At 43.6% G+C, this 12,398-nt stretch overlaps 1 protein-coding gene across 3 annotated transcripts in view; it reads left to right on the top strand.

Moving 5' to 3' along the window:
- Tmem50b (transmembrane protein 50B) overlaps positions 1-12,398 on the top strand; it is a 31,450-nt gene that overhangs the window by 16,589 nt on the left and 2,463 nt on the right. For all 3 annotated transcript variants that reach the window (XM_055614935.1, XM_055614936.1, XM_055614937.1), the window contains 5 exons: positions 35-182; positions 2,827-2,939; positions 5,180-5,247; positions 7,761-7,853; positions 9,817-9,874. In XM_055614935.1, coding sequence (XP_055470910.1) covers positions 84-182; positions 2,827-2,939; positions 5,180-5,247; positions 7,761-7,853; positions 9,817-9,874 — 431 coding nt within the window. In that variant the 5' untranslated portion in view covers positions 35-83. The remainder of the gene's footprint in view (positions 1-34; positions 183-2,826; positions 2,940-5,179; positions 5,248-7,760; positions 7,854-9,816; positions 9,875-12,398) is intronic.

Here is a 12,398-nt window from a genome sequence, read left to right as displayed (position 1 = left end):
ATTTCTTTAGGTTGATTTTTTTTTTGTCTTTCAGTTTGTAGGAAACATTATTTAATGAAAAAGTTTATGCTTATGGAGTAAACATGGCAGGCTTCCTGGATAACTTCCGATGGCCGGAGTGTGAATGTATCGACTGGAGTGAGCGAAGAAACACTGTGGCCTCTGTGGTTGCAGGCATATTGGTAAGTGAGAGATACTGGTGATATCAGCCTTTGCATCTGTCTTCAGAATGAGTGTCCTTATGGTGAACTGCCTTTCAGAAGTATCACTGCTAGTGAGGCTAGGCATTGTGATTACTAGCCTGGTGGCTCGTTTTGGTTTCAGGAGTCAGGTGTTGTGTGGTCCAGGCTGGCCTCGAACTTATTACCCTTCTGCCTCTGCCTCTCACATGTTGGGAATGCAGGTGTGTGATGCTGCATCAGGTTTTGTGCAGGGCTGGGGAGTAATATGGTCTAGGCAGGCACTTCACCACCTGGGCCACAATCCCAGCCCCATATTGTATGGGTTTATTTGATTTGAAAGATGACTTAAATTTGGTATCTTTTCTTGAGTTGCAGCATTTACCACAGCCTTTTTAATTTAGTGAAACAACATTTGTAAGTACTCTAAGGTCCTCCCAGCCTTGTAATTTGATGTCACTCAGAGTTACTGTGACTCATTGAAGATTAGGCTATGTAGACAGCGTAGCACCTTAGGCTTTGTTAGAAGCCAGAGCACTGGAGACCCAGAAAAGAAGTTTGTGGAGGTGTGAACCACAGAGTGGGCTTTTTTACTTTTTGTTCTGTTTTGCTTTGCTTAGTTTTTTTATTATAGAAAATATTAAGACTGTAAAAGAAAGTCATTGTAACAACACCTCTCCCTTGCTACCTGTCATCTAGCCTCACAAATCTTTTGTTCCATTTATTTACTTTGGAACAAGGTCTTCTATAGTTGAGGACCCACTTAGCCCCCAAACCTGCCTCTGTGTTCTGAATACTGGGATTATAGTTGGGAGCTACCACACCCGACTTGTTTTATTTTATTGCTGTTGTGTTGTGTAAATCATGACCTGACCAGTCTGTTTATATTCTGTGGACCATTTCCTCCTGCCTTTAAGGTAGAAAAGGCCAACTACTAGATACTGGTTTCTTGGTTTATTCAGTGATCCACTTAAAGCTCTGCTTGTACTGCCTGTCTGTCAAGCGTGACTTCACTTGCTACCTGGAACAGAATGACCTGGAGAAATAGCCAAAAAATGGGTCGTTGCCCTTAACAACCTGCCAACTGCCGCATATGCTTCTGTAAAGTCTCGCTTGCCCGTTTACTCGCTTGCCCACTCACCTTGTGGTTTTAGAGTAAAGTGAGAATGTGAACTGGACTTGGGATCAAGACCTTTTTGGAATTGTCCTGGCCTCGTTCATCTGTAACGTTGCCTTTCTTCCACTCTCACTGGTGTCAGAGTGTGTACTCCAGAGAAACTCCCACAACACTTCTACTGGGTTTTAAAAACAAGTTACATCTATGGATTAGGTGGCCCTCCACCCATGCCCTTTGTATGGAGTAGGTGACTTTCCACTCTTTGGAAAATGGGTCTTGTTAGATAGTTTAGGCTGCTCTCAAGGTTTTGTTTGTTTGTTTGGTTTTGGTTTTGGTTTTTAGAGACAGGGTCTCTGTATATCCCTGGCTGTCCTGGAAATCACTCTGTAGATCAGGCTGGCCTCAAACTCACAGATCTACCTGCTTCTGCCTCCTGAGTGCTGGGATTAAAGGTGTGTGCCATTACCGCCTAGTTGACAGGTTTTAAATTTGAGGTCCTCCTGCCTCTGCTGCCCAGATGTTGGAATTACAAGCCTGTATCAGCTTGCTTGGGTCTCTCTTTCTTTTCACCTCACCCTTCCTTTTTTGTTTTTTGGAACAGGTCTCACTGTGTAGCCCAGTTTACCCAGAACTCACCCCAAATCCCAGTATGGCCTCGAGCTGAGGCAAACCTGCATGCTGGGACGGAAGTCTTGAGCCATCAAGCCCAGGGGAACTGGCTCTCTCCTTTATTGTGTGCACCTCTGGGGTGGAATCTAGGTCCGTGGTCCCAGAGGCATGTTTATCTGAGCCATCTGGCCAGTCCTTTGTCTTTTTCTTTTTCACACAAGATCTTATATACCCCAGACTGGCTTTGAACTTGCTGTGTAGCCAAGAATGACCTTGTACTACTTTGCTTGAAGTATGCAGTGCTAGGGATTTAGACCAAGGGCCTCATGAGCTCTGCTAACTAGCTGCATCCTGGGCAGGCTAGCCCTCAAGGGAATGCTCCATGACTTTGACTTTTTTATTGAGCAGTTTCTAGGTTTTTCTGTTATTTTGCTCAGTGAAAGAGTTTGGAGGCCTTCCATGGATTTTTGAAATGAACTGTGAACTGTCCTAAACATTAAGATCATGTAATTCTCTTATTTAATTACATAAACTATAACAACAGCAGGCCTTCGACACTGGCTGCTGGTAAGTGAGCCTCTGGGCACGGTGGGATAGAAGTGCGTGGGGCTGTTCAGAGAAGGGACCTGCAGGGAGCCAGGGAGCATCAGTTAGTAAGGAGGGCTGCTACCAGGTAACGATGGTGGAGGAGGAAATGGGCCATCCGCAAGAAAGCTCACCTTACTTCAGTCTTACTCACACTTGACTGGATGTTTCACACCATCAGCTGTAAAGAAGAGGTAAACCAAGGATGCTTATTTTTATAGTCTAACATCCAAAACACAAGAGTGGAAGTGCTGTGTCCTTCAGACAGTGGGGAGGTAGGCTCTTGAGGAGCAGTCACTGTGAGTTCAACGTCCTGCCCCCTGGGGCTCTTTGCAGTTTTTTACAGGTTGGTGGATAATGATCGATGCCGCGGTGGTCTATCCTAAGCCTGAGCAGTTGAACCATGCTTTTCACACATGTGGTGTGTTTTCCACACTGGCTTTCTTCATGTAAGTGTGAAGTGATTCTCAATTCAGCATTGCCTTTTGAAAAAGTAGTCTTCCTTACCCTTACATGTGTTTTGGGTTTTTGAGACAGAGTTTCTCTGTGTAGCCCTGGCTGTTCTGGAGATCACTCTGTAGACCAGGCTGGTCTTAAACTTACAGAGCTCTACCTGCCTGTGCCTCCACAGTGCTGGGCTCAAAGGTGTGCACCACCACTACCCAGACTTTAATGTTTTTTAAAAACAACTTGTAAACTTTATCGATAGTCTCTTCTTTAACACGATGAATTTATTTCCCTTTTATTGAAAGTCTTTTTTAATAAAAAGTTAAAAAATACCCACAAAAGGTTTCCAATTATTTTGTGTATTGGAATGCCTGACAAACCTTAAATGATCTAATCAAAAGAAACAAAGCCTCAGACTAATTTCAATTGAGTCAGTCCTGGCCTCTGTCTGGATCTGAGCAGACACAGTCAGAGAGCACAAGCGGAGACAGCAGTGTTCCAGGGTGTCTAGAAAGGTGACACAATTCATGAAATCTAAGGTGCTGCTGATTTCATTGTAAGACATACTGGTTTTTAAACACTGCCAAGAAAGAAAAAGTGGGGTGAAGAGATGGCTTCTTGGTTCAGGGCACAGGCTGTACTTACAGGGGACCCTGGTTCAAGAAGTGGCTCATAACTGTCTGTAACTCCTGTTTCAGGGAATCTGATGCCCTCTTCTGCCTCCACAGGCACCAGGCATGCATGTGGTGCACAGCCATATACTTGGCAAAACACCCCCACACACTAAATAAATAAATAAATAAATAAATAAATAAATAAATAAATAAATAAATGGGGGAAAGTCTACTTTTTGGAGCTGACAAATACCATAATCCTCAAATACAAGAGGAGGTGATACATGATCATCCTACCACTGCCAGAAAGATGTGACTAAACTCTGTACTCATTCTCAGTTACACAAAAGAAAGAGAGACTCTTGGGATGGCAAGTTGGCTCAGCAGGTGAAGGTGCTTTCTTCACAAGTCTAAAGTCCTATAAAGGTAGAAGCCATGTAAAGGTAGAAAGAGACCCAACTCCCTAAAGTACTTTACACACACACACACACACACACACACACACACACACACACACACACGTAGGCACACAGGAGTGGTACATGTTCAAGACACAAATGCACAAGTACTCATGCTCACACATAAAAATTAAAAAAAAAACCTTTTTATTTTTGAAACAGGGTCTTTTATGTAGCTCTGGCTGTCCTGGAACTTGCTATGTAGACTAGAAGGTTTATATTATGAAAGATAAAACTGCTTACTACCCATTTAAGCTACAAGTAAGCACCCTTTAGAAGTAAGATCCTTCTATTAACCCACCTATCTCCCTTCCTCCCTCCCCCATCCCTCTCTTAGTTTAACCCACAGCATTGGGTATACTTAGCATGTGCTTTGACACTCTTCTATGCCACAGCCCCTATTTGTTCTTTTTTGTACGTTTAAAAATACTTTTTATTTTAGTTAGTGTATACAGGTGTTTTGCCTCAGTGTGTGCAAGTGTGCACATGTGTGCAGCACCTGTGGAGGCCAGCAGAGGGCATTGGAGCCCCTGGAACTGGAGTTACAGATGGTTGTGAGCTACCATGTGGGTGCTGAGAACCAAACCTGGATCCTTTAGAAGATCAGCCAGTGCTCTTAATCACGGAACCATCTCCAGCCCCACCTGCTTAGTTCTTTATTATAATGGGATTATAATTACAATGAGATAACTTTTTATTATCTTTTTAATTAATTCTTTATTAAAATGGGATAACTAACACTGAGTCATCTATAGCTACATGAACAATATAGGCAAGGAAATGAGAAGCTAGCTGTGGTGGCTCACATCTTTCATCCCAGCATTCAGGAGGCAGGGCAGATCTCTGTGAATTGGAAGCCAATTTGGTCTATGTAACAGGGCTACACAGTGGGACCCTGTATCAAGAGAAATAAAAAAGAAAGGGGGGTGGAAGGAGAAGATTAGCTGCTGTCTCATAGTCTCTGGAACAAGTGATAATCTAAGTGTGTTTTCTGGGTGTGCCTTAGTGGAAAACAAAATATTTCTATGTACTAGGATTTCTGTGTAACTACTTAGCTATCAAAATATTAGCTCTAGTTACGAAATAGTCTGTTTCCCTTCTAATTGATATGCAAGTACCTGGTATGTGTTCTGCCATGAAAGCTCACGGGCTGGTCTTGTGCCTTTTTAGGATAAATGCTGTGTCCAACGCACAGGTGAGAGGAGACAGCTACGAGAGCGGCTGCTTAGGAAGGACGGGTAAGAGCGCTGAAGCTGCAGAAGATGAGGACGAGGCCAGAGAACAGCAGGCCCTCCTCAGAGTCTTTTCAGCCTTCAGTCGATTTATGTTGAATGTTTTGTCTGAATGGATGTCAGTGCACTGTGTGCAGTGCCTGGTGCCAGGGAGGCGAGAAGAGGGTGTTAGATCCCTGGAACTGAGGTATGGTGCAGGAGCCCTCCCCAACAGAGTCTGAGGTCTTTGCTGACAGGTAGCACACAGGAGATGGTCGGGAATTTATCAGCTCTGACTGTCTAGCAGCCAGGTCGATTTTGTGGCTCTGACTTCTGGAAATCAGGCTGCTTCTGTGTCTTTGTCTTTGACTAGCATCAGGTGCTTCTTTATTTATACAGATTTCACAGAACAAAGATCCAGGTGATACATAGCATGTGCTTAATTTTTTTCATTACATGTCCAGAGTTACAAGTTCAGTTACAATTAGAAAATACAAACAGGGGGCTGGAGAGATGGCTCAGAGGTTAAGAACGCCGGCTGTTCTTCCAAAGGTCCTGAGTTCAATTCCCAGCAACTACATGGTGACTCGCAACCATCTATAATGAGATCTGGTGCCCTCTTCTGGCATGCAGGGGTACATAAAGACAGAACACTATATAATAAATAAATAAATCCTTTTAAAAAAAAGGAAATACAAACAGAATAGATTTTATTTATTATTATTATTATTATTATTATTATTATTATTATTATTATTATCCCTATGACTTCAATTTAAAGAATCTAAAGAATGTTTCCTCCAAAGCAACTAGTTTGAGAGCATTCCAGACAAACAGAAAACATTTAAACAGGTCTTTTTATGAATAGCAAATAGTAATACCAGACCTCTTTTACTATATGTTTCATCATCTACACTATACAGTAGGAAAAGTTTATTTTAGTCAACCTAACTTATTTACTGAATTTTATTCTTCTAGAGATGCATCCTGTATGACCCCTAGCTTTAAACTCCATTTTCAGAGAGCTCTAAGCCTATAATAAAAAGCCCTTGACTCTGTAACCTGTTCTCCTGGCCAGTCAGGGTGTGCCAATTGTCTCTGTTTACCCTGCACCAGTTACACTGTTTGACTTTGTTCAGGGCAGACACCCCAAGAAGATTCCTGGAGTAATGGCCTCATCTAGCTATGTGCTTATCTGTGCTTAATGGTCTCCAGGGCATTAAGCCAGATAAAGTTAATTTTAGGATTTTTTTTTTTTTCTAAAAAGACTCAGACATAATTTTCTCAGGGAAAGACATAAATTAAATCATAATTCAAAAAGTCCCCAATAATGGAACACATAGAGACCATAGAGACCAAAACCCAAGTAGATAGAAGGACACCGATTATAGCAACCCACTCAGCTTTGCTGGAACTGTGTCAAGCAGCTGTGCTGGCTTCATGACTCTCACCATTTCCAGTGGATATGGGTGTGCCAGTATGGACAGTTGTGAGCTGCCACATGGGTGCTGGGAACTGAACCTGGGTCCTCTGCAAGAGCGGCCTGTGCTCTTAACCATTGAGCATCTCTCCAGCCCTACAACTTGATTTTTAAGATAGAGCTTCTCATCGATCCCAGAGTTCATCAGTTGGGCTGGAAGTGGGCTGCAGAGATCCGCCTGTTTCCATCCACCCAGTGCTGGGGTCACAGGGTTCTACTACACTTGGCTGTTTACTCACATGTAGGTCCTCATGCTTGTGCAGCAATCACGTGGCTGAGCATCTCCCAACCTGATTTCCCTGATTTCTCCGAGCACATGCAGTAGAGCCACCCACACTTTGGGTAAGGCTTCCCATCTCAAGGAGCCTCGTCGAGAAACGCCCTTACAGACATGTGCAGATGCATTTACAGGGAGATTTCCAATCTCATCAAACTGACAGCCAAGATTAGCCAGCACTCCTGTTTTGTAAAAATGTGTCTGATCCATTTGAGCCTCTAGAAATTGTCACTGAAGTTCATAACCCCAGGCTGAAGAAACGCTTGTGTCCCTGAACCTGTCAAGACTGTGTGCTGCAGGTCGGCTTCCTCATAGCCATAAAGCGATGACATCTGCTGTGAAATGGTTTGGGTGTGCTATAGAAGCTTGCCACTGGGTCACCCTGGTCCCACCCCCCTCTGCTGACAGAGGCCATCTGATTCAATCATTTGATCCTGGACACAACAAATGACCTTTCAGTTATGGTTTAATCCAATTTAGTGAAAGAATTGTCAGTGTCGTTTGCCCAACTCCCTCAGATAATAGTTTCTCTAGCAGTAAAGAACTTTTCCTTTTCCAAGTTGTCTAACCCTTTTAGCCTTTTTGTTTTGTTTTGGTATATGTGTGTGAGTGTGTGTATGTATGTGTATTTGTGTGTGCATGTGTGTTAACTCTTCATGCAGCTAAGTGTTGTAGGAAGAACGCACAGAATACACACTAAGTCAGCCATGAGTGCTGCATGTCTGTAAGATATTATGGGTGCTTTCAGACTGAGCACAGTTGTGAAGGCTCTTGTTCACACAGGTGCCCGAGTCTGGCTCTTCATTGGTTTCATGCTGATGTTCGGGTCCCTTATTGCCTCCATGTGGATTCTTTTTGGTGCATATGTTACTCAAAGTAAGTGTGCTTTCTCCTTTATGTCACAGGTGGGTGTCATGTGTGGCTGGGTCTGTCTGTTCCTTTCGGAGAAAATATTAATGTGATTATTGAATTAGTTAAATTCTTCCTCTGTGTAAAGATACTAATTAGTAAAACCTGCCTTTGTGAGTGGGCTGGCCCGTAGGAAATCCCAGCTCCTAACCAATGCAGACCCTCTGGCCATCTCTAGAGTTTCTGAATGCCTTCCATTGGGCAGCTAAGTTCTTAGAGTAGAGGTCCACCCCCTGGGGGATACGGTGATAAAGAGAGAAACTGACACAGGTTTGTTGCACTCATTCCTTGTACTGCGTTCCAAACTCTTACACTCAGAATACGGAAAATCAAGCTTTCCTTTGCTAGTTTGCAGTGAAACCTGATCTAAACAGATGTGGCTCATTGTGGTCTTTATCACATTTATTCTGCGTATCCAAAGCGTTTTGTTGCAGGAGTGGATTTGAATGAAGTGTATTTGGCTGCGGAATGCTGGGCCAGATCCAGCTGGGGGTGCTACAAACATCAATTACTTTTTAGTTTGTTTCCAGACTAAGACCTCAGAAGTGGAATTCAAAGTAAAAAGACAGCACTAGGCAATGGCTTTGCTTACTTCATCTGAGAAACAGACAAACTGTTGCCAGTTTCTTAGTGAAGATGGGAATAAGCCGCCATTCCTGCGCAGGGTGGGGAAGCTTTGTCCAGGTCCTCTCAATCTTGAAAAGCAGTACCCAGCGAGCAGCTTCTCAGTTACGGCCTCATTTCATCTCATCAGAGTGCTCGGTATTTATAACAACAACTTCCGTTTATGTGTACACTGAGCATCTCTAATCTGATTTGAAACCCAGGGCTCTAAAACTGGAAACATTCTGAGCTCTGACCTGACACAAGTCTGGACATCAACCCCTGACCTAGTGTGATAGATTGCAACCAAAACAGGTGTACTAAAATCAATTCTGTGAAATCACTGTCCAACTGTGTGTAAAGGTACATATGTGACATAACTCAACTTCATGTTCACACTTGGGTCCCACTCCCAAGATATGCACACGAAAGTCTCCCCAGATCTAAAAACTGAAATCTAATCCCAAGCATTTAGATAAGGTATCTGCATCTGGTCCACTATTGGTCCGAGTACTGTTACAACCATTATACAGGATAACCCATTTAATTCCCACAACCTGTGGGGTAGACACTGTTATAATGCCCATTCCACAGACGAGAAGATTAAGCCCGTGAGATTTAGTAATCTGCTCAAGTTAGGATTCAACGCCAAGAATTCAGCTTACACTTGGGGCACTCCAGCTAACCTGCTGTTGTGATTTTTCTATGCTCTCAAAAGCTTGAACTATAAACCAGCTTCTTTATCAAGGTCTGTGGTTCTTACATTAATAATTAGAGTTCAACAAAATTCCTATCTTCCTTCAGTCAGGAAAAGAACATGATGGTTCCTTTTGTATCATGGGTGGTTTGTATGTTGTCACCTAGGAGTTCATGGAATAGAATGAGTCAGCAAATTTAGGCAATCAAGACTGTAGCCAACCACCCTTTTTATCTCTGTTGGCCCTCCCAGGCAAAGGAGTTTTGCTTTCTTGGCACTGCTCTGTTTGTTTTTGAGACAGTGTCTCCTAGCTTCCCAGGCTGGCCTGGCTATTTCCTGGGCTGTGTGGTCCTGCTGCTGCAGCCTCCACACAGCTGCGAGCACAGCGCCCAGTCCTAGCATCTTCAGCGTGGCCTGAGCCGAGCGAGTTAGGCCAAGAGAGGGCAGTGAGTCCATCGACGTTTATCTGAGTAAAAGAAATCTTCAGTTTCAGGGAGTGGAATGATTTGTTCAGTTGTGATATCTTAGAGTCGATGCACAAATGTCCTGTGTTCTGGTAACAGGGTCCGTCTGAACAGCAACGGCGGAGCCATTGCCTTTCCTCTAACCCGTTTCACTTTGTGTGTACAGATATTGATGTGTATCCGGGACTAGCTGTGTTCTTTCAAAATGCTCTTATATTTTTTAGGTAAGTTGTCTAATTTTCTATTCTATATTTAAAAAAAAGATTACTTTTATGTGTATGCATAAGTGCTTGCGTGTACATATGTGTCCTGCATGCATCCTGGTATGGTGTCTGAGGAGGCCTGAAGAGGGCATCATCCCCAAGAACTGGATTTTGGAATTGCAGGTGTGGATGCTGGGAACTGAACCTGGTTATCTACAAGAACAGCAAGCACTCTTCACTGCGGAGCCATCTTCCCAGCTCCAAGTCCCTAATTTCTCATTCGCACCTAAAATGTTTACAGAAATGGCAACGGCATCCTAAAAGTGGCGTGGCCATGGAACATTAGTGAGAACTTTTAGCCAGGGTCCAGGTGTGTGCCAAGATGGTGGCCGACCATCTGGATGCTTTTCCGTGTTCCCCTTCCGGTGCCCATCACTGCTTAAATAAGTTCCGAAGCTGCTCTCAGCTTAGAGCGAGACAAGCCCAGAGCCCCTGAGACGCAGCAAGCAAACGCAGAGCAGGAGCTTAAACCCGGCTTGCTGCTTGCATAGCTTTTTCTTCCTTAACAAAAATCATGCAGATTTATAAGGAAGAAAAAGGAGCAGGCGAATCTATGAATTAGAGGACATCCTGGTCTACATAACTAGTTCCAGGTCAACATGAGACCTATCTCAAAAAAAGAAAGGGAAAACTACTGTATACAGAACCTAGTAGGACTTGAGTTTTCTAGTGTAAAAATAACAGCGTTAAAAATATTTCTTAGAAGAAACTTTTCAAAAGCCTCTCACGTGAGACCTGTATGCTGTACTTTTCCAAACAGACATCTGTTGATGTCAGCATGGGTGTTTTAGCTGTCTACTTACAGAATCAGAGGAGCTCAACATTGAAGAGCTTTGTTATTGGCCACTAGTTGTAGCAATATGGCTATGTGTGATGCCGTTTTCTTCATATTTTTATGTTTGGGGTTTGTTGTATTAAAATGTGGATTTAGAGATTTTATAAAATTCAGACTTTCCAGCTAATATTTCTTTGAGTATTTTTCTGTCCATTTTGTCTTTCTTCGGTTCCAGGTACATTTATAGTAATCCTAGGTGGTGGCTATGCCTGCTGCTGCTTCTCTGTTCATCCTTCTCCCCCTTCTCCTGCTCTTCCCCCTTCCTCCTTCTCTTTTCTTTCCCTCCTCTGCCTCTCCTCCTCCTTCTCCCTTTCTTCCTCTTTTTGTTCCCCTTCCCCTCAACCCTCCTTCTCTTCCTCCCCTCCTGCTTTCCCCTCCTCTTCTTCCTTCTTCCTCTTCCTTTTGCCCTGTTTCCCCGCCCCCTACCAATAATATAGGGTCTTTCTGTGTTGCCTGGGCTGGCCTTACACTCCAGCAGTCCTTCCCATAATCCTCCTGCCTCAGCCTAAGCATCTAGGAATAGAAGAGCCGTTGTGCCCAGCTCTTACATTGTATTATACTTGTTGAAGCTGCTGCAGCTTCATGGCTCCCTGCCCTTGTGTTTTGCTTTTCCATTGCCTTCTCTTCATGCCCATGTGGAGAGTTTCTAGTGTCCTGTCTTGAGGCTCACTGGGCTGAACTTCTTCTGTGTCCAAGTGGACTGCTCACTTCAGACACTGTATTGTCAGTCCTTAGAAGCTCAGGTCTTTTGGTGTCCATCCTTAGCATGCTTGCATTTCTGTTCTTGTGAGTACCCTGACTGTTTATAGCCTTTGTGATGTTCTTATTCAGGGCCTGTGCTGTTTTATTTATTGACTATTTCTATTTATTTCTCTGTTTGGGGTTATTCTTTTTAATTTGCAGCTTTCCATGAAGTTTTTTGGGATTGTAGTTTTTGGTATTCTGTTCCAGTATTTTTGAATCAAGTTTCATGTGTAGTGTGATTAATCTTGCGTGCCTGGGCCTTTAAAGGATCCCCAGTTGCTGGTCAACTGGCCCATTAGGAATTCTTAGCCCTTAGAATTGCTTGAACCTGTGACCTTCAGTGTTGGTTGCCTTGGATTTCTGAGAACAGGAGAGGATATAAAAAGCCAGAAGAGGCTGAGAAAGAGAGACTGAGAAGAGTGGCAGGAGAAGGCAGTTGGTACAGAAGATTGTTAGGAGACAGCTGAGCCAGGAGAAGCTGAGCTGAGCAGATAAACTAGAACAGTTCTTATAGTCTGGGGGTGCTAGTATTGAGAAAGCTTGGAGAAGAGAGTGTTTAAGCACACTGCTGGGGAACTGAGGGTAGGAACAGTTAGGAGAAATGTTTGAGGGGGCTTGGCTGTAACCTGGGAAGAATGGGAAAGAAATTAGATTCAGGAATTCATTCTCTCTCCCCCTCTCCTTCTCCCTCTCTCTCTTTCACTCCCTCCCTCTCTCCTTCTCTCTCTTCTTCCCTCCCTCTATCAGTCCTTCTCTCCTACCTAGTGTTAGGGGGTTAAACCAGGGGGATAATGGATGGGAAAAAGAAGAACCCAAGTAGCAAAGACCTGTGACAAGTAGTGCCCAATGTGGTATTGTAGAAGGAAGGAAGGAAGGAAGGAAGGAAGGAAGGAAGGAAGGAAGGAA

The sequence above is a fragment of the Psammomys obesus genome, unplaced genomic scaffold (genome assembly GCF_907164565.1).
Source record: "Psammomys obesus unplaced genomic scaffold, mPsaObe1.curated_primary_1811, whole genome shotgun sequence".
Taxonomy (NCBI): Eukaryota; Metazoa; Chordata; class Mammalia; order Rodentia; family Muridae; genus Psammomys; species Psammomys obesus.
This window is presented reverse-complemented; position numbering and strand designations above follow the sequence as displayed.